This window comes from Nicotiana tabacum, chromosome 9 (genome assembly GCF_000715075.1).
Source record: "Nicotiana tabacum cultivar K326 chromosome 9, ASM71507v2, whole genome shotgun sequence".
Classification (NCBI taxonomy): Eukaryota; Viridiplantae; Streptophyta; class Magnoliopsida; order Solanales; family Solanaceae; genus Nicotiana; species Nicotiana tabacum.
The window spans coordinates 70,262,316-70,284,573 of NC_134088.1; the positions used below are offsets into that span (position 1 = coordinate 70,262,316).

Sequence of the window (22,258 nt, forward strand, 5' to 3'; positions counted from 1 at the left end):
TTTCTGCGGTCCGCCGATTTGTAACTGCGGTCATAATTTGGTTCTGTGGTCTTCACTTTTACTTTTGCGGCTGTACAATTCTTGTGTGGTCCGCACTTTTGAGGGACTTGGAACTTGGAAAATTGTACATTCTCTGAACTTTGTTCCTAGCCCAGCTTTTGCGGCCGCACAATTCATTTGCGATCTGCACTTTGCACAAAAAATTGCTGGACTTTCCTTCATCATCTGCGGTAGCAGACGAAATTCTGCGGTCCGCACTTTGTGAGCTTTTGTGCCTTTTATTACCTTGAGTTTAGATTACTCCTTTTTGAGTTAGATTTTATCTCGGAAGTCCATCGTCCAATATTCCAGCAATTTAGCATATTTCATAAGTTTCGGGAACATAATTCAATATTTTTAGACTAAAACAAAAGCTAAAAGGTACTAATAAGTAGTCAAAATCTCCACTTATCACGTAACATAGACACCCTAAGACTCTTATGTGATCCATTGAGGGAATTCTTTTGTGAAACACCTCAAAAGTGACTTTCCTGCAAGGATTGGGGTTGACATCCTGTTAATTAAGTAGGATGCCATCAATATACACTTACCCCAAAACGTAAGAGGTATATGTCCCTGAAATCTTACTGCTCTAGCCATTTTCAATAAATGTTTGTGCTTCCTTTCTACTATAACATTCTGATGTGATGTGTATGGACATGATCTTTGATGTATGATGCCAAGACTACGGAATAAGCTAGCACATTCAGAATTAACAAATTATGTTCCATTGTCATTTCTTATCATTTTTACCTTATTTTTGAATTGATTATGTGCCATTAACAGAAAGTCTTTGATTACTACTATCACATCTGACTTTAGTTTCAATAGGTATATCCAGGTCACTCTTGAATGATCATCAACTATTGTTAACAAGTATTTATTACCATCATAGGTAGCCATTCTAAATGGTCCCCAAACATCCATATATAGCAAATCAAAAATACTTTTTGCTCTAGTGTTACTAGCAGGAAATAATAGTTTTGCTTGTTTTGCCAAAGGGTATACATCACAGTTATTTACTACATTTCTACACACTTCTTCATTAATGTGCAGTAGTTGCCTCATGACTCTTGAAGAGGGATGTCCCATCTTCCTATGCCAAACATGTAATGTATTTTGGTCCAATTTAGCAAGCAGTGAGTGTGTGGGCTTATTTTCTTGTCTTTTATTAGGATCTACAGTAGTCAGCAGGTAGAGTCCATCAACTTCTATACCAATCCCATTCAATTTCCCAGTAGAGAGGTCTTGTAACACATAAAAGCCATGAAAGAAGACAACCATACATTTAAGTTCTCTTGTCAATTTAGGGACTGACAACAGGTTATACTTGAAATTAGGGATATACAACACATTTTTGACTTCCCGATTTTCTCATATTCTGCAACTTCCAATGTGTGATACTGCTACCTTGGTTCCATTAGGCAAATTTACAATTTTACTATTATTTTTCATCACTTCCATTGTATCTGATAATAAGCTATAAATGGAGGTCATATGATTTATTGCTCTAGTGTCTATAATCCAACTGTGAGATTTAGCTGTATCACTTACCAAGCAAGCACTGCAACATGACACACCTGCTATATTGGCTGAGGTGTATGACACTCCTTCCTTAATAAGCATCTTCAAAATCTGGTTGAATTGTTCCTGAGTGAACACTGGTGCTATACCAAAGTCTGATGATATGGTGACCCTATCATTGGATTGAGCTGCAATCATGCTTCCTTGGTGCTGTGGTTGAGCATCTTCTATTGAGGCAGAATTAGCAGAGTTGAATCCTCCTTTCTTCTTAGGCTTGAAGTCTGTTGGATAACTAACAATTTTGTAGCAGTTTTCTCGAGTGTGCCCTTTCATCTTGCAAAAATCACAGTACAGATTATAGTATCTTTTAGGTCTAAATAGGGCACCACCTCTAGATGTCATTAAGGCATTTGGATCACGTCCCTCATCCAGATATGGATGATTTGTCATAACTCTTTGACTCTCACGTTCCATTAGCATTGAGTAAGCCTTGTTCACAAAAGGGAACTGGTACCATCATCAATATTTGACTGCGAGCTTGTTCATATGACTCGTTCAATCCCATGAGGAACTGTAATAGCTTCAATCTCTCCATAAATGCTATTGACTCATTTGATTGCACAGTCACAACCCGATGTTGGTGCTACGCTATCAAACTCTGCCCACAGTAATCGTAATTTTGAGAAATACGAAGAGATCGATGCAGTACCTTGATTGATAGTTGCAATTTCTTTGTGAATATGAAAAATCCTTGAACAATCAATTTTGTCAAATCGTTCTTTTAGATCGTTACAGACGGCCGTTGCATTTGATGAGTAAACAATTCCACTGAGCAGCTCTAGTGACACACAATTCATTATCCATGATAATACGATAGCGTTGCACCTCTCTCAAAGATCTACGAGATTTGTACCGTAATTTTTCCTTTTGCATGTGTCGTCAATAAAAACCTAGCTTGTTCTGACCTATGATCGCAATTCGCATTGCTCAGCTCCAAACAGAATAATTTTGCTGTCCTCGCAGTTGTAGAAAGATTAATACTGCTCCAGAATTGTCATTTGCATTCAAAAATAGAGGATGATTGTGACTGAGTTTTTCCGGCAGTTCATTGTCGACCACCGCCATTGATGCTATCTTCAGTGAGCTTCTGATGAAAAATTCGAAGATCGAAATGGAGAGACCACACTAATGGCCGCGTGGCTCTGATACCATGATAAAACTCACACACACATATGGAATTGAGGAGAGATGTTTGAGAAGAATGAATTACATATCTGTTCTATACACTACACTATATATATACACACACACATATCTAACCACTAACTAACATTTAACAGCTAAGCCACATGTAGGTAGTTACTAACTTCTAATGCTACAGATTCACCCACTAACTTAAGTAAATTACGTTCAACATATATATATATATATATATATATATATATATATATATATATATATATATATATATATATATATATATGTGTGTGTGTGTGTGTGTGTGTGTGTGTGTGTGTGTGTGTGTGTGTGTGTGTGTGTGTATAATATCGAAAGAGACTTTTTGTACTTTTGTTTGTACTTTTTGAATATAGTGAATTGGATATAGCCAATTGAATACAGTAAATTGAATATAGTATAAAAATAGCTACAAATAAATACAGTAAATTGGATACAACCAAATACCGATGTATATTTTTAATTTTTTTTTTGAATACAACCAAATTAAATATAGACAACAACCAAATTAAATATAGACAACTGAATACATCGTAATACACCAAAATTGTACTCATTGATACAATCTATCATACGCGCATGAATACAGAAAATAGAGGCACCTGGCAACGTAAGTTTTGCTATGGCTAGTAAATATGGAAATTATAGCCGTGCCAAGTAAATAGTCTCTAAAGTATAGTGCTTTCTGAAATTCCTTTTAAATTAATAAAAAATATTTCGATAAATATAAATTTTTTAGTTCCTTTCTCTTGGAAAATATTTTTTTTTGATTTTGCTTCTATTTCTACTTCTTTGAAAAAGCAGAAATTTAGTTTTACAATAACAAAGAACAACTTTTACTACCGTTCAAAACACTTCTCCTTTCTCACCAAAACACCCTCAAAAAGTGCTTTGCAAAAGTTTGGTCAAGCAGGCTAGCTTGATGCTTTTAATTTGAGTGTAAATTACGTAAGAAAACACATGTAAATATTTATCACCAACTAGTTTTTCTAATTTTATTTAATTAAAGCATAGTAATTAAAATCACAAAATAGAGAGATGGAGTTTATGAGATCTTGGTTATAGATAAGTTTTTGTCCATATTGTGGGAATAACATGGTGGTAAATATAAAATTTGACTACTTTAAATAAAAAAAGCAATTTTTGTTACTGGAACATTTTTTATTTCAAGTAATTCTCCACAAATAAAAAAGATTAAGGGCCCGTCTCGCCATAAAATTTTTCTTTTACCTTTTTTGAAAACTTCTTATTTTTTTCCGAAATGAATATTATGCCATGAAAATTTTAAATTTCACTTGAAATTAAATTTTAGAATTTTTTAAAATTTTAAAAACTCTAAAAATCTATTTTTTAAATTTTCACTTCAAAACACAAAAATTAAAAAACAGCTCCAATTTATATATTCATTTCATGTTACTCTAATTTTTAAATATCATTTTTTCTTTAAAAAATATCGTTTTTTTTTTGTAATTTCATAATTCTTATGTCAACTCATCCCCAAATCTCCTCTACTTTCATGGTGAACGGTGAGTAACGACATCCCTAGAACTTTTCACCATCTCAGCGGCAGAAAATATTCCCATTTCCTTAAAATCGTGTACTGGCATTACAATAGCTGGTAATATTTCAGTTACACAAAACTATAACATCTACTCCCACAGCTAGTGCGTAAGATTGTACGCTATAACGAATACACATAAAGAGGAGCTTTTTTCCAAAGTAATTAACGCTCTAACCACTCCGCCTGCAGGCTGTTTTCTGGTGATTATTGATCTTCCTCTGCTCGTTTACACCCTCAATTTCCCGTACCTTTTTCGTCAATTGAATTGTAATCTCGTTTATTGGACGAAATTCGGGTTTCGATTTCTATTTTGCATATGTCTATAGGGGATTCAGTTCTTTACACTGTGCGAATTACTCGATTAATTATCCATCATGAGCTGTAATTTTGTTGAAATTTATTTGGATTTGCTGTTGTGACTAGTAGTTCAGGTGGCGTTTGGATTTGGTTTAGGTTTAGCATTTGGAAGCAATTTTAGGGAAGATTTTTTTTTTTTGAAAGCACGAGGGAAATCTGCCTTGGTTGTTTTTGGTTTCTGAAATTATTTAGTTTCCAATATTAAAATTTGCACAATTTTCTTATGATCTCGACAAAAGTACTCAGAATCATTTTGGTCTGATTATAAAACTCTCGTCGCCCAATTTCAACTGAATTTACCTTGGTTTGATTTGTAAGCAAAATATGTTTTCTAAAACCATATGTGATGCTTTTGATTTCTTGAATTGTGGGTGTGTATGGTTTGACTGAATTCATCTTCATACCAAACACTAGAAAATGACTTTTCCATGGAAACATTTTCTTGGAAGTCATTTTCCCTCATACCAAACACATTTCCTGTGTCTAGCATGTTGAAAGTTAAGGAAAATGGCATAGCTCTTAATGTGAAGAATGTATGATCTTAAGCTTAAATTATATCTTAAACGGCTGTTCTAGCATTACTTTGAGACGCTTTCTCTCTAGTTACTTAATTTCCTTTCCTTTTGGCTCTAAATGATTTTATATATGAATGCATGTTTTGTTTGTTTATGAATGTTTTGTTTTTTTGTGCATTGTTGTTGTTTAAAGCCCTTTTGTTAGATTTGATAAATCCAAATATAAAGGAATCAGATTGAAGTACTCAGAGAAATGCAGTAATCAATACTGAAAAATAAATGTTCACAAATCATTTGGAATGTGTTTTAGAAGATAGATAATTGTTGTATGGATTTCTTTTTGCATTTTTTGAAGAAGTATTTGCGCGTGTCTTCCAATATTTTGTTTCTGTGATACTGCACATAGTATCATACATCTGCATTTCTTCCTTTGTCAGATAGTACTGATTATGCCTCGTGATGGTAGCTTCATCCATGGAGTTGGGAGATCTGTTTATATCTGTTTAGTAGATGTGAACAAATATGCTATGCGATTTTTCTAACACCAATTCATGCAGTTTATGGTTGTTTTCTGGTTTTCTTTTGTGTCTCAGCGACGAATGCACTTCTTATCGTAATATGATGTTTATAAGGTTAATATTAATTTATATATTTTATCGGCTGTTTCTTCAAATTATTTTTTATTGACTTAGTGTTTATTATAAAAGTTTATGTAACTTTTCAGTTGTATAGTACCCATCATCGTCCTTATATGTTGTCCCAGTTATCTTCTTCGGGTGTTTGGTTTGACACACACTATTGGTTTTCTGATAAGGTTTGTTCTGGGAACTTCATTTCCTCAATGCTTTGATGGGTGCACCTAAGCTGAAGTGGACTCCTGAAGAAGAAGTTGCTCTTAGAGCTGGTGTCATTAAATATGGGCCAGGCAAATGGCGTACAATTCTTAAGGATCCAGAATTTAGTGGAGTGTTGTATCTGCGTTCAAATGTAGATCTCAAGGTAGAGTTTCGTGTTATTCTTTTCTTTTTTAACTAATTTTATTCAGTGGAGAGGAAGTTTAGATGTTTCTTGAGTCAGATGATAGTTGTCCAGTATATTCAATTTTCTATAGCTACTTATTTGAGCTGAAGTCTTTTTCACAATGATGTATCTTTGAGATGATGTACAGGACAAGTGGAGAAATATGACTGTGATGGCAAACGGCTGGGGTTCTCGAGAGAAAGCAAAGTTGGCCCTCAAAAGGATGATTCAGGCCCCTATGCAGGATGAGAGTTCTGTGGCTGTTACCTCGGCAGCTGAATGTGATGCGGAAATTCCTGAAGCAAGGCCAGCCACAACTTCTAGAGGCTCTCCGCAGCTTGGTGGTTCAAGAAGATCTATCCTAAGGTTATACCTGTTCGTGCTTCTTAGTTGTTACAGCACGACCCTCATATTGTAATCTTGTGGATTTCATTGTGTTTATTGATATCATTAGATGTTGGTTTTTCCCCTATTGTCTTGGTTACAAGAATTTTGTTTTCTCAAAATGTGGTTACAGACATAAGTTTAGCTAATTTTTCGGCGTTCTGAAGCTGATCCCTAGACCTCATGCCTAAAAGAATGGAAGTATATCAAAAGTTCTACAACTTTCTATTTACTTAGTGAAACAAACTGAAATTCGAACAGCACAATCCACAACCAATAAACTCGATAGTTGTATTCCTCAACAGAAATTACAAGGAACTGAATGCTTGAAAGGGAAATTACTGGAAATTGACATAGAATAAGGAGATGAGAGACTAGAAGAAGGGGATGAGAATTACAGACTTCACATAACAAATTGCTTGCCTAATACACTATTCTTCCTGTTATTTATACTAAACCTTGCACCAGTCCTCTTCACGCTTTTCTCCCCTTGCCTTGCACCACAAAATCCGCTAACTTCTTTGAAGATTGCCTCACGCGTTTGCTTCTCCCCAAAACAGACTGATTTGGAATCACGTGGGCCTCTGCTGAGTCAGTGTCCACATCAGCATCCACGTTGGTTGTATCATTCACAACAATACTCTCCTCCTGAAAAGAACCTTGTCCTCAAGGTTCTGTGACAAGGATTCAATTGGTTGAGCAAAATCAGACAGGTTTAGGGGCGTAATTTGGGACTCAGGTGTGCCAACGCAACGTTTGGGCATTGAGACATGGAACACGGGGTGTATATCGGCATTGTCAGGAAGTTGGAGCTTGTAGGCCACCTCGCCAATGCGTTTGACCACTCTGAAGGGACCAAAATAACGATGCTATAGTGAGCTTCTCATCTTCAGCAATTCCATAGTGATCAAAATAGCGCTCCGCTTGAAACAACCAGGCTTCCGAATTCTCACCACAAAAGCGACCGAACTCCACTGGCTTGTGGCGGAGGGTGGTTGTCGCTGGTTCTCGTCTTGCCGGCGGTCTGTTACCAACAACCTCCATGAGAAGACCACGAATTTCAGAGAGTTCCTTAAACACTTAGTCTTTGACTTCCTGAACCGAATCGTCGACTAGAGCCTTGAGTAACTTTTGGTCCTCCATAAGTGACCTCTGGATGAAAGCACCAATGAAACAATCTGAAATTCGAACAACACAATCCACAACCAATAAACTCGATAGTTGTATTCCTCAACAGAAATTACAAGGAACTGAATGCTTGAAAGGGAAATTACTGGAAATTGACATAGAAGAAGGAGATGAGAGACTTAGAAGAAGGGGATGAGAATTTTTGATAAGGTAAATTGTATTAATCAAAAGGGAGAAAAAAATCCCGCATACAAGAAGTATACCAAAAAGTAGAGAAGTTACATCAGAACATGATTCTCTACAAAAAACGCCCAATCTTCTGCACAAGTAGGGGCTATATGTGTGCACCAAAAAGCGATCAAAGATAAAAGACTATTCTTAAGATATGAAAACGGAGACTTAATCCCCTCAAAAACTCTCCTATTTCTCTCCCCAGACTATCCACATGAGAGCTAACGGGGCGAACTTCCACGCCTTTTGCTTGCTTCTTCTACGGAAACCGGCCCAGCTATATAGCATTTCCTTTACAGTGTTTGGCATCACACATTGAACACCAAAAAGGTTTAAGAGTGCCCTCCACAAACCCCAGGACACAGGGCAATGCAGTAGAAGATGATCAACTTCTTCCCCTGAGCTTTTACATATGTAGCACCAACTAACAAGTGTAATTCCTCTCTTTCGCAGATTTTCAGCTGTCAAGATCACTCCCCTCGCTGCTAGCCATGCAAAAAAGCACACCTTCGTGGGCGCCTTAGGAATCCAGATCGATGAGTATGGAAAAATAGCCTCATCTCTCGCCAACATACTCTGGTAAAATGACTTTACGGTGAACAAACCATCGCCACACAACCCCCATCTCCAAGAATCGCAAGATGGATCCTGTCTTGCCTGTATAGCAGTGCCAACAAATTTTGGAGCTCTGAAATCTCCCAATCTTGCATGTTCCCTGTAAGTGATGTTGCCATAGAAAGCTTCCCAGTTCTTCATGATGTTCCTCCACATGCCACACCCGAACGGTGCTGTGATTGCCTTGGTCCTCCAACCCCCTCCCGTGGAATCGTACTTTTCTACTATGACCTCCCTCCATAGAGCATGCTCTTCTACCCCGAATCTCCACAGCCACTTCCCCAGCAAAGCTCTGTTGAATACCCTAAGATCTTTTACTCCAAGTCCACCCCACTTCTTTGAGGAAGTGGCTGTCTGCCAATTCACTAGATGAAACTTTCTAGTTCCATCCGCCGCATTCCAAAGAAAATTCCTTTGAAGCCGCTCCAGTTATTTATACTAAACCTTGCACCAGTCCTCTTCACGCTTTTCTCCCCTTACCTTGCACCACAAAATCCGCTAACTTCTTTGAAGACTGCCTCACGTGTTTGCTTCTCCTCAAAACAGATTGATGTGGAATCATATGGGCCTCTGCTGAGTCAGCGTCCACATCAGCATCCACGTTGGTTGTATCATTCACAACACTTAGTCAGTATAACAATTATAAACTAGCATTAGTGGCATTTCATGTTATTCTTATTTTATTTATATGTTTACTTTGGAGGAATGATCTTCTCTAAGTCCTGCTCATTTGTTTTTGTTATAGGTTGGATAATCTTATAATGGAGACTATAAGCAACTTGAATGAGCCAGGTGGTTCCTACCAGGCTACCATTTCTACGTACATAGAGGTACTTGTCTTCTTATTGAGCTTCATAAGGGAGAACCAAATATACAAAATTTGGAGAAGTATTTCATTAATTACCATTCACGTCTTTCTTTATTGATTTTGAAGGACCTGTAATATGTACTTTGATTTTGGAGTTTTGCTTCTTGTTTTGTGGATTTGTCATTCCTAACAATCTGGATTGTGTTTGGAATTGGTGATTCTTGCATATTTTCTTTTTAGGTATTCTTGGAGTCAGTTTAATCAAACCTTAGTGTGATTAAAGAGTCAACTGCATTTGAAGTGGACTTGCAGAATACCGCATAGATGGGTTCTAGAGTATGTATATATATGGAATGGTACATTGGCCGACTGTAACATGAACCTGATAATGCTATATTGTGCTAAATTAACATTATTTTATGTATTTTCTTGATTTGCTATATTATGAGATGGTCCCCATTCCCCAAAGTAAGGGCTTTCCTAATCAGGGCTCCCATGATAATAGTTGGTTCGTCTACGCTGACCATGACACCGAACTTTCTGGTAAATTTGTTTCCTAACAATAAGGTGATGAAGGTCATGTAAGAAGTTTAAATAAGCCAAACAGGTTAATACTGCTGCAATTTCACTTCCTAGCAAAATCATGACTTATTGCTAGATAAGTCAGTTTATTTCATCAAATACTTACTCCCCCCTCCCCAATTTTGTAGGACCAGTACTGGGAAACTCCAAACTTTAAGAGGATACTCTTAGCAAAGCTGAAATATTTAACTGCAACTGGAAAACTCATAAAGGTGATTTTCAGTTATGTCCTTCATGTTTTCTAGTTATTGCACATCTTGCCCTAAGCTTATAGTGTGAAGCCAGTGAGAATTAGCACTTGGGTTCAAGTTTTTGAATAATTGGCTGTTATTGGTTATCGTCATGGTTGATCATAATACTCGCTAGTATAGTTCTTCTGCAGATGAAGCGGAAGTATAAAGTGGCGCCTAAATTGACATTCTCCAACAGAAGAAGAAACCTCCCCCTTCCCCTCCTGGATAGCAGTCAGAGGATCTGTTCTAAGGTTGATCAGGATGACATAAACATGCTAACTAGATCTCAGATAGATTTAGATTTAGAAAAGATGAGGAATATGTCACCTCAAGAGGCAGCTGCTGCTGCTGCACAAGCAGTTGCAGAAGCAGACACAGCTATAGCCGACGCTGCGGAGGCTGCCAGGAAGGCTGAGGCTGCTGCAGCTGAAGCCGAAGCTGCACAAGCATTTGCAGAAGCTGCAATGAAAACACTACAAGAGAGAAGCATCCCAAGGATGGTAAGACATTTTCCCCTCTCCTTTCTTTCTTTTCTTTTTCCTTTTCCTTTGTGCTTGGAGTCATTTTGGGTCAATGTTTAGAAATCATCGTTTGGAACAACGTTGGTACCATTTTCAACTTTACTTGAGATGAAATGTTGCAAACTTAAAAATAAATGTCGCTACTTAAGTTTGTTTCTCAACAATGCCGATATAGACTTTAGCATAAGGAACAGAGATGGGAACTATCTTATCGCCAGGCATAATCTCCCCCTGACAGAAATAGTTTCTGTTTCAACCTCACTATTTAAATTTAAATAGTCAATAAATTGCTTCACCTAGCTCTGAAAGATACAATCTAAATAACCAGTAATGTGGTGAAAATGAGAAGCTATAGGGATCACATACTTTAGCATTCTACTTGTCTACTTATTTTGGCACATGAGAGATTTTTGAACTCTCGCTCTTTTTTATAATGAGACCCTTTTTGTGTTTCTTTCCTTTCTTGAAGCGGAGGGGGTTTGATGTTGGGGAGAGAACTTAAAGGCAGGCATGGTGAGGTGTGAGGAAGCTGCTAAACCATATCTTCCTTAGTGGGTAATCTTGAGTTAAGGCACAAGCAGTGATATGCGTCTGTACACGAACACACACACATTTAGTTATATGTTTTTATCTCTTTAAATGTGTGTACTTGTCAATGCAAATATGATGTAGCCGTCTTTTAAGTTGATTAGGAGGGTATGGTACCTACTTAGTGCTAACTCTGTCATAGTTGATTGAATTTCAGCTATGTAGTTACTGTGTCTCAATGCAGCAATTGATTTATCCTCTCGTTATTTTTTGATGAAGTAAGAGAATTTTATTAAAGGCATCAAGAAGATGCACGAAGTACAAAAGAGAAATACATAAAGACATAGTCAGCTCTATAGACAAAAACTAGGCTAAAGCTAAAGAGCTGACGAAGTCCAAAAGATTAATAGGACAATTGACAGGAGCTAAGTTATGCCAACTATATAACCATATAAGACATCTAGCTTTAATTGCGTATGTTGGAGTTGATATCCCATCAAAACATCTGCGATTCCTTTCTGTCCAAACACACCGCAAAATACATGAAGGGATCATCTGCCATACTTTACTGATGGATTTATCAACTTTTCATGAAGACCAGCTTTCATAGGTATCCTTAATGTTCTGAGGCATGACCCAGCTTAAACTAAAGATGGCAAAGAACATACACCAGATATCTGCTGCAACTGGGCAGTGAAGAAAGAGATGCCTTTGGATTCTGGCTGCTGCAAACACATATAACATCTGTTGGCCAATTGAAAACTTCTTCTGCTGAGATTGTCCTGGGTTAGGCATGCTTCATTTAGGGCTATCCAACTGAAACAGGAGATTTTTGTAGGTAGCTTGGTCTTGCAGATGTATTTCCAAGGCCATCTATCAATGATTTCATTGGTGGAGCAAAAGTGAGTGTAGCCTGCTTTAACGGTGTAAAGGCCATCCTTGGAACTCCCCCACCTTATACTGTCAAAAGTATTTTCTTTGACTGAGAGGCCATCCAATTTTGTCAGCAGATTTAGAAGTTGTGGAACCTCCCAGTCCTGCATATCCCTCCTGAAAAGAATGTGCCAACTATTGTCTTGCCAATTTTGAGAAATAGTGGAATCTTGATTCTGAGCTATCCGATAAAGGCTAGGAAAGTCAAACATCAGGATGGATCCTTCAAACCATTTATCTTTCCAAAACTTTATGTGATTGCTATTCCCCAATTTAAAGTAGGAGTTCTCGGAAAATTCACTCCAGAGCTTCCTAATGTTCTTCCATGGACCGACCCCATATGGACTTCTGGACAGCTTAGTACACCAATGATTCTCGGACCCATACTTGGCCTTGACCACCTCTTTCCATAGTGAGTTCTCCTCTTGATTGTGTCTCCATAGCCATTTCATCAACATGCATTTGTTGTGGATGGAAAGATCTCTGATGCCTAGGCCAACCAAATACTTTGGCATGGTGACCTTTGACCACTTGGCTAGATGAAATTTATGAACTTTGCTGCCTCCTTCCCATAGGAATGTTCTCCTGATCTTGTCAAGCTGCTTTAAAATTTTGTTGGGGATTGGTATGAGTGTTGGGATGCTATCTAGCACACTGTTGATTAGTGTCTGCCTTCCTCCCATTGAAAGATACTGCCTTTGCCATGAAGCTAGCTTCTTTTCAAAAATTTCAAGGACTCCATTCCACACCTCAATTGAGTTATGTTTTGCTGCAAGAGGTAGACCAAGGTATGTAGTAGGTAATGTAGCAGTATGACAACATAGAATTCCAGCTAGTTCCTCCAGATTGTTGACTTCATTTATAGGGTAGATAGTGCTTTTTGCCATGTTAATGTGCAAACCTGCAATAGCTTCAAACAAATTCAAGGTTAGGTTAAGGTATAGGACTTGGGATCTTTCAGCCCCACAGAAGATCAGAGTATCATCTGCATAAAGCAAATGAGATACTGAGAGAGATGGGCCAGAGTTAAGCCCCACTTGAAAGCCACTAATCCATTGTAGCTGCTTCGCTTTGTCCAACATCTTGCTAAGGCCCTCCATGGCCAGAATAAAAAGGAATGGAGAGAGAGGGTCTCCCTGTCTAAGTCCCTTCTGTGGGGAAACGAATCCCAATGGCCCTCTGTTAACAAGTACCGAGAATTTAACTGTGGTAATGCAAAACTTCATCCATTTAATCTACCTGTCACCAACACAGTTAGAAGATATGCCCAATTCACCTTATCAAAGGCTTTTTCTACATCTAGCTTGCATAAAATACCAGGATTTCCATTCTTCAATTGCCAGTCTAATACTTCATTTGCAATGAGGGTTGCATCAGTGATTTGTCTGCCTTTTATAAAGGCATTCTGATGTCCAGAAACCAGACCACCGACCATTTTCTTGAGCCGTTCTGCAAGTAGTTTGGCTGCTATTTTGTGAACACTACCAATCAGACTGATTGGTCTATAGTCCTCGAGTTCAATGGCTCCCTTCTTTTTGGGAACTAAGGCTATAAAAGAGGCATTGCAAGACTTCACCATGTGACAATTATGATGAAAGAAATTCAGGGCAGCCATCACCTCTTCCTTAATGATCAATCATGCTTTCTAGAAAAATGCCATTGTGTAACCATCTGGCCCTGGAGCCTTATCTGGAGAGTATGTTTTAATAGTAGAAAGGACCTCCTCCTCCTCAAAAGGAATTTCCAATCATGCTTTGTCTTCTTCTGATATTCTTTCCAGATCATCAAGACTGGCTGTGGGTCTCCACTGTTCAGACTCGGTGTATAGTTGTTGGTAAAAATCCAGAATTTCCCCTTTTATCTGCTCCTTATCTTCAATAATCTCAGAATCAACCATAAGTCTGTCAATGCAATTATTTCTTCTATGGGAGTTCGCAATTCGTTGAAAGTATTTGGTGTTCCTATCTCCTTCTTTGAGCCATAGGCCCCTGGACTTCTATCTCCATGAAATCTCCTCAGCTTTTCTATTTGCTCAGATTCTAATTTTAAAGCAAACATTTTACTTTTTTCCCCTACAGTTTGAACCCTATTCTCCGTGATCTGTTCCAACACTAAAAGTTCATCTAAAACTTTGCTCTTTCTTGACTCAACCTTGCCAAAGACTTCCTTATTCCAGCAGGAAATGTCTTTCTTCAATAGTCTCAATTTCTGAATTAGAATATAGTCTGGACTCCCATGTATGGTATAGCTATTCCACCACTCTTCAATATTCTCCATGAAACCATCTGATTTTAACCACATGTTCTCAAATTTGAAGTAAGATGGATTCACCTCCCGGTCCCCACTCTCCGCTCTCCAGAAGTAAAGGTTTATCATCAGAAAAAACCTTGGAAGGGCAATCTGTTTCACATCCTTAAAGCATTATTCCACTCTGGGGATATAAGAAATCTATCTATTCTAGATGCCTGATAAATGTCTTCTCCCCTAGACCATGTGTAGAAGGCACCTTGGAGAGGTAAATCAATAATTCCCAGGTCTTGAATGATATTAGAGAAACCCCTCATTGCTCTGAATCTTATAATGCAGTTGTGCCTTTCATTCTCATATCTGCAAACATTAAAATCTCCCCCTATCACCTAATTCTCACTCCACATACCCCTAACTGCAGCCAATTCCACATGTCCTCTCTTTCCTGATTGGTGTGAGGACCATAAATCCTTGTAAAGCACCATCTGAACTCTTCTTGTGTGCTCTCCAATATGCTTGAAATAGAAAAAGTCCCCTTGTGTACCTCCAAACAATTCCAACGTCTTCTATCCCATAGTATTATGATGCCCCCCCTTGTACCACATGACTTAGGCTCTGCCCAATCAACCCACCTGTTACCCCAAATCTGTCTGGAGAGATTAACAGACCAATCCTCTATTTTTGTTTCTTGCACACAAAGAATATCGATCTTCACTTGTGAACCAATGAGCTAAGAGTACCCCTTTTACTATTATCATTCAACCCATTCACATTCCAGCTCAAAATTTTGAGCTTCATTCAGAAAAAGCCTTGTAGTGCCCCCTATCTCTTTTGTTCACCCTTTCATAATTGATCCCACATTTCAGCTTGTTAATTTCAGTTTCCCCCTTCTTCTTACTGTGTTGTTTATCAACCCTTTCATAATTGATCCCACATTTCAGCTTGTTAATTTCAGTTTCCCCCTTCTTCTTACTGTGTTTTTTAACAGGATTTGATAAGTTTTTGTGTTTTAGCTGAATCTGCCTTCTTTCCTCCATTCTTAAGATGATGTCAAGCAGCTTGTGTTCTAATCCCGCAACATTCACCCCAAAAGCCTTGCATGCCTTCACCATTACCAGCTTTGTCCACCTTGATGTATCTATCACTGCCGGTTCGAGAACAAGTGTTGAAGTCGACCCCTTCTCATGCCATGGGAGCAGTAGAGGAAGTGAAGAAGACGAGAAATCAGATTCATAATCATGTACCTGCAGTGGTTGTGACATCAAATTTTGTTGGTGAAGCATTATGCTGAAATTTGTTGGAGGGTCAGCCTCGTCGTCAGCATCTGAGCTCTAATTGGGGTCTCCTATAGCAGTTTGAAGAGTATCGGGTATAAGAGAGCTACTGGGATGTTCTGGAATAATCTCTGAGTTTAAGATTGGGGCCTCAGATAAATCCTTGGCCTTAATATCCATAGGTCTTGCAAAAAACCCTTTTGCTTTCCAAAAGGTTTTGGGTTGACTCCTATTTAAATGCCCTTTCTTCTTTTTGCCCAAGAAATTTGAGCCCCCCCCCCCCCCCAATTTTTTACCCTGTTTTACAACCCCTTTATTTGAAATTAAAGTAGCCACAGGGCCCACCATGTGCTGGTTACAGGATGGGATTGCAATAGGTTTTTGTTGGCTTGAGTGGCCTGACCTATCAGCCATCTCAACAACACTTTTTCCCTTTGCCATCGAAATAGAATTAACACCGGAGCCGGAGTTCAATATATTGACGGATTTCTTCAGTTTGACATGAGCATATGGAATTATTGAAATTTCATACGTCCATTCACCCACTTGTAATTCTAGTATACGAGGAAGATCGTTGGCAGTATTTTTGACACATTTGGGCCCAGAACAGATGACTTCTTCACTTTGTATCTTCATCTATGGCTATAAAGCCACCACAAAGGTCGCCGATGATGGTGAAAAAATCTTGAGACCATGCGTGAAGTGGAATCCCAAAAGCTTTTACCCAAGTATGCTCTTCTTTTCTGATAGCCATGTCTAAACCCGACATTGGAGACCACCAATCAAGAGATAGGTGTCTACCGTTCCAGAACCAGTCGCCGCCTTTAATGCGAAGCGCCTCTTGCTTCGAGGGAAAATCAAATAGGAACATGTTGTGAATTGTGATTTATCTGGGTAACTTTGAGACCTGCCGTGACTTTCCACCTGTATATAAACCACTTCTGAATCACTTCAGGGTTGGGGCTTATATTAAAGGTATCATTGAAGACACCAACAAGACACTTTGAGAGGAATTGAGCTTTAACACATTCTGATGAGGGACATGCTTCGATTCTCTGTTGAGCTGCATTCTAAACTTCACCAGATGACCATTGAAGGATCTTTGCTGCTTCCATATAAGATTTGGCCTGCTGACATGCAAGATTGAACCTTGAATCCGAGAAATTCCCCAGAAAACGAAGTATTTTATTAGCAATATCACCCCATCCCGTATTGTAATCGTTTTCTGGGATAATAATAGCATCCCTTTTAACTCCGAGCCAGGCTTCAATCCTTAAAAATCTGCCATGAATGTTGTAGTTCTGGAAAACTCTGTATGAGTATGCTTGAATTTTCCTCCCCCATTTTCTACAGAGATTCCCTTTCCCCTTAAGAGGCCTGAATCATGGCATCACACACCCATTGCAGATTTTCCCTATCAATAGTAAGTCTACTAGTGAATCCCCTCCTGCGCTCCGTGAAAGAAAACCACCTGTCATAACCTTCGCCAATGTCGATCAGTTCAAAAGATTTCTCGCTAGAAATAAAGAAAAGATTACCAGCCATGTCAACAAAGTAAAGGAGAGATGATAGGAAAGATAATCATTTTGAAAAGAGTTTGAAAAAGCCAAAGAAAAGTTTTTAGAGAGAAGTCAGACCTTCTCTTTCTAACTTTTTGTTGCATGAATGCCCAGTCACTACTTGTTTCTTATTCCCATTTTTAATTGTTACTCTACCTGAAAATGTTTAGATGATACTTGATTGAACTTGCAGAGGTTGTGCTAGATATATGAGTTAGAGCTTTGCTGGATTTTCTATTTTGATTTTTTTGTTTGCTCAGCTAACTCACTTGTTATTGTTAGCTTGTAAATATGGTAAAGAAGTTTGTGGGAATGGAATAATCCCCAGCATGTTGTTAGCACTGAGGTCTTTCTGATGGTAGCAACTTGTATCTCATTTTCACCCGGAGGAGGCTGACGAGCTGTTTCTGGTAGCTGGTGGGGTTCTCTGCAGACTGTGTGTTACGGGTAGGAACCCATGAATAATGTGGTAAGGGTGATCATGTTGTTCTTGACGTTCTTGTTTTTGTTGGGTTGGAGCTTTTGTTACTAAATACTTGCCTGTTGAAAAGATTATAGAGGACTTTGATTGACAAATTTTGGTTGACAGTTTGCGAGTTGTATAGTTTGTCTCCTGTGTTTGCCTCTTAATCTCACGGTATACCTACAAAATTTGTAGGTGTATATAACAATATCATTGGAAGTTATCTCGAATTGTAGAGCTTAGTGATCTTTCCTCATTATACCAAGATGGTATGCTCGCTAACTGGAAGCTTTTATGGATGGTCAGTTGACTGTTTCCTCATGCTTATTTTGCTTTGTTGATTTGTAGTTTCCTATTGCATTAGCCTTACTTCCAGCTTAGAAAAAGCATTGAAGCCCTTATACTTCAATATGGCAAGGGACAATAAGCAAAGATGACCCGCTTCGACTTTACTTTCTATTGAAGCACATTTTATTACTTGGCTTTATTCTACTTACATCCTTTACATGGGTTGACAATTCTGTATTGCATTGCCAAATCTTTGAGTTTGTGCTGGGATTTTTCTCAGTATTGGGGGGACAGCACCAGATAAATGGAAGTGCAATAGATTAAGCAAATTTGAAGCAACCTTTACTATTACATACCAAAGAGAAATCCATAAGAAGCCTTGCAACCAAAATAGAAAAGGATTAATAAGATATTCCATGACAACAAAATCAAGTACTACTAAAATGAAGCTGAAGCGTTGATAGGCAAAATATAAAAGGGAGACCATGATGAGGAAAATCCTCAGTCAGTTCTCTTCTTCCCTTATATTTCATTCGACGAGCAAGCACTGCAATCGCATTTTCAAAGGTCAGCCTCGAGCTAGCCATAAACGTTAGTTTAGTCGTGTTTCGAGAGATCTTGAACGTTAATATAGAAGAACAAGAAAAATTTTATAATTTTAATTTAGATCCTAAAAATAAGTGAATTTTGAACATTATTGTAAAAGAACAAGAACAATTTTAAAACTTTGATTCCCAAAAGTTTGTGCATTTTCCAATGCTAGGATTTTGTCTCGGCACATGAAAATGATATATCGTGGCCCCTTGTGCATAATAGAAGTGAGCATACATGAATAGAACAAAGGAAATTGTGCTTTAAGTATTGTGCCACAATATTGTTAGACTGAACTAGGAGAAAAGCAATCCAACTAAAATCTAGAGTCGGACTGTTTTAACCCACATTTCCTCGTGGTTCCTTCATCAGTCATAAGTAGTCATCTTCTTTACATATTATTATTGGACATTCTCCTCTCGTTTTCTGCTTTTGCTTCTTCAGTTGGTTATTTGTCAACAAACGTTGAAATATTCCAGTATTTACTTTTCCTTATTTAGCGTCTATGAAGGCATTTGGTCTAGTGGTATGATTCTCTCTTTTGGCGCTTTCGTGGAGGCAAACCGAAGGAAGAGCAAAAGGAAGGTTGGGTGCTTGTGGGGCGAGGAAAAACCTCGAATAGCTAATATTTGGACAAAGCAGAGATCACTCTTTCATCATTCCCGCTTTTCTCGAACTCCAGGATAATATTCTGGAGTTCAATTAAACTCCAATATATTATATTGGAGTTGGAATAGACAACGAGAGTTCAAAATTTTCATCTTTTCTGCCATTTCCAAATTTCGTGATAGTATACTGGAATTTCATTTGTTAAAAGTTCCAACACCAGCATTTATTTTGATAAATTTCAACATTTTTTATTGACTTCAATATTTATTTATCAACTTCAATATTGTTTTTTGAACTCCAACACTATTTCATGAACTTCCGGGATTTAACTCCAGCTTTTTTCATGAATTTCAGCATTTTTGCGTGAACTCCAACAATTTTTTTATCAACTTCAGTATTTTTTTCTGAACTCCAGCATTTTTTCATGAAGTTCCAGCATTAACTCCAGCATTTTGTTCATGGATTTTAATATTTCTTGCGTGAACTCCAACATTTTTTTATGAATTAAATTATGTCAATTCATAATCCAGCATATTGTTTTTGTGCTAAACTCCAGCATTATTTCAACGAATATCCAAATAATCAAAGGTGCGAGCGGTTAGCCTCGGTGGGTAGCAGGAGGGGTAGAGATATGCCTAAAAAGTCTTGGGAAGAGTTAATTAGGCGGGACATGGCGCAACTGGAGCTGACTGAGGACATGACCCTAAACAGGAGGGCGTGAAGGTCAAATATTAAGGTAGAAAGTTCGTAGGTAGTCGAACGTTTCTCTTTGTCTTACTCAGTTCACTAGCATTAATGTTAGTATGATATCTTTTGTTCATAGGTGGCTATTACTACATAGAGTTTGACTGCATTCTTGGATTCAATCTTATTTCGGCTTGCTGTTATTCCTACTTGTTGCAATTACCTTTTCTTTTTCAGTCGTTCTCTAACTGAGGGTCTATCGGAAACAGTCTCTCTGCCCTTCCAGAAGTAGAAGTAAAAATGCGTACATCTTATCTTTCTCATACCCATTTATGGGAAACTACTAGGTTTGTTGTTGTTGTTGTGTCGAAATAATCGAAGGAAAAATGAAGAAACCTGTATTGTTGGGGATGAATGAGTAGTGGAAGACGTAGCTATGCAGACACGTGCAATAAAAGATAGGGGGGGTTCGTTCTTCTTTGACTAGGACGTGGGAGCCATGTGATATATCTTAACACAGAGGAGAAAAAATAGCATAGCAAGGGAAAGGTAGCTACGCATAGCGAAGAAGAAGAAACTAAGGGCCCCGTTTGGACATACAATTTGGTTGAAATTTTTTTCAAAATGAATTCACTTTTTTCCCGAAATCAGTGTTTGTTCATAAAATTTCAAAATTTTACTTGAAGATGTAGTTTGAAAATTTTCGAAAATTTGAAAAACTGCAAAAAAAAAAATTTCAAAATGTTCACTCAAATCACTCACAAAACTTCAAAAACAACCCAAACTGAAATTTATGTCCAAACACAACTCAAAATTTTAAATACCATTTTCACTTGAAAAATTTTTTCACCATGTTTTCGAATTTTACAATTCTTATGTCCAAACGCCTACTAAGTTTTCCTTATTTAGTTTAGGGATAATTTTTGTCGAACTTATTATATTTATATGATGGCTAAATTTTAATTAGTTTTAAAACTTTGACTATTTTTCAGTTATCAAATCGTATAGAACTGGTGATCCCGCTCTATTTTAAATAATATTTAGGTGATTAGATCCTCTTCCATAACAGTTTGATCTTAATACATTTACATGGAATCAATAGTATATTCTTTACCAGTCATAATACTAATAATAACAATAATAATAATAATAATATTCCTTTTTACTAAACCAAAAAGCAAAGGTACTACTTATTAACAGTGTAGGTTATAAGAGTCTGCAGAACAGAAGCAACATCATCACCTTGGGCATTTGGTCTAGTGGTATGATTCTCGCTTCGGGTGCGAGAGGTCCCGAGTTCGATTCTCGGAATGCCCCATTTCCTTTCTTCAAATTGTTTTTATTTAAACGAACTGAGACTTGCAGTCTGTCTTCCTTTCTCAAATATTATTTGCAACCACTGCAGTTATGTTCATATTGGCTAAAACTAAACACATTTCTTTCTATTTCCCATCTTGAATTTCATATTGGTTAAAACTAAACACACTAGATACTAGTTGATAAACTACTGGAAAATCAGTTAAAACCATATTGCCTAAGCTAGAATTAGGATACCAAATAGGCAAAATACATAAGTTCCCTTAAACTTGTCCGAAAAACTGAATTGCACACTGTAACTAAACGGATACTTATTTACCTCCCCTAATCTTGTTCGATGTAAATTTAACACCCCTTCCACGTATATAACCAGCTGCGGCAGGAAGTGTTTTGCACTCTCCCTATTATTTTGTCACGTCAGATATTATTTAATTTTACTTGTTTTCACTCGTTTTCTTTTCTTTTTAATTCCTTTTCTCTTCTTTCTTTCACTATTTCTTCTTTTCATATCCCTTCCCCAAGTCCCATCGGCCATCGCCGAAGTAGCTGCCGCCCTTCAAACCAACCAAATTAATTCAAAAGTTTTAGTATTTAACTTGATGGAAATACAAGGTGGCTAAAAATGACAGGCAAAACTCATTCGGTGGCGGCTAAATCGAAATGGTCTTTAGCAAAGGATGGTGGCGGAAAATTACAGTAACCTCCGCCATAACAAAAAAACAAAGAAAGACAAATTAGGCGAAAATACTGTTTTTCTATAATTACACAATCTCAAAAATAATAATCACCTTCATAATAGATGATAGCAAACGGTGGAAAAACAAAAATAAATAATAGCAAACCCATAATACTAAGTTCAAAGTGTACATGAATTTTCACCTTAAAAAGTAGAAATTCACGAAGAAGCATGCACTGCTATCATCTCAATTAAAGAATCAAATTGAATTCGAGGCAGAAGAAAATGACAAAAATTAAAATCTGGAAGAAGAAGAGGAAATAGAACAAAAATGG

General features: G+C 37.6%; 1 protein-coding gene and 1 non-coding gene across 12 annotated transcripts; both read left to right on the forward strand.

The window, feature by feature from the left end:
• The first annotated feature begins 4,289 nt into the window (after nucleotides 1-4,289).
• Nucleotides 4,290-20,287, forward strand: LOC107784527 (telomere repeat-binding factor 1). Of its 11 annotated transcripts, none has more exons than XR_001647699.2 (9): nucleotides 4,292-4,560; nucleotides 6,047-6,231; nucleotides 6,401-6,618; nucleotides 9,356-9,440; nucleotides 10,129-10,212; nucleotides 10,383-10,733; nucleotides 17,578-17,764; nucleotides 17,954-18,059; nucleotides 19,803-20,287. XR_001647699.2 is itself a non-coding variant. In XM_016605675.2 (7 exons), the coding sequence occupies exons 2-7, from the start codon at nucleotides 6,082-6,084 to the stop codon at nucleotides 11,254-11,256; spliced, it is 921 nt and encodes a 306-aa protein (XP_016461161.1). In that variant the 5' UTR covers nucleotides 4,290-4,560; nucleotides 6,047-6,081; the 3' UTR covers nucleotides 11,257-17,883. The 11 variants fall into 11 exon arrangements, 3 of the variants coding, with proteins under 3 accessions (XP_016461161.1, XP_016461160.1, XP_075077836.1); XR_012694926.1 differs by having other exon boundaries at nucleotides 17,954-18,027; XR_001647700.2 differs by lacking the exon at nucleotides 19,803-20,287 and adding an exon at nucleotides 19,138-19,507.
• Nucleotides 20,288-21,175: 888 nt separating this feature from the next.
• On the forward strand, nucleotides 21,176-21,247 carry TRNAP-CGG (transfer RNA proline (anticodon CGG)). Its single transcript has one exon. It is a non-coding gene; the product is annotated as a tRNA-Pro (tRNA).
• Nucleotides 21,248-22,258: the final 1,011 nt, after the last annotated feature.

What these genes read in the sequence shown, in the direction of transcription:
- LOC107784527 (XM_016605674.2), top strand. Translation starts at nt 6,082, where the DNA reads ATGGGTGCACCTAAGCTGAAGTGGACTCCTGAAGAAGAAGTTGCTCTT. An exon ending in GTTCAAATGTAGATCTCAAG is followed by an intron (nt 6,232 to 6,400) that starts GTAGAGTTTCGT and finishes GATGATGTACAG; the next exon opens with GACAAGTGGAGAAATATGAC. An exon ending in TCAAGAAGATCTATCCTAAG is followed by an intron (nt 6,619 to 9,355) that starts GTTATACCTGTT and finishes TTTTTGTTATAG; the next exon opens with GTTGGATAATCTTATAATGG.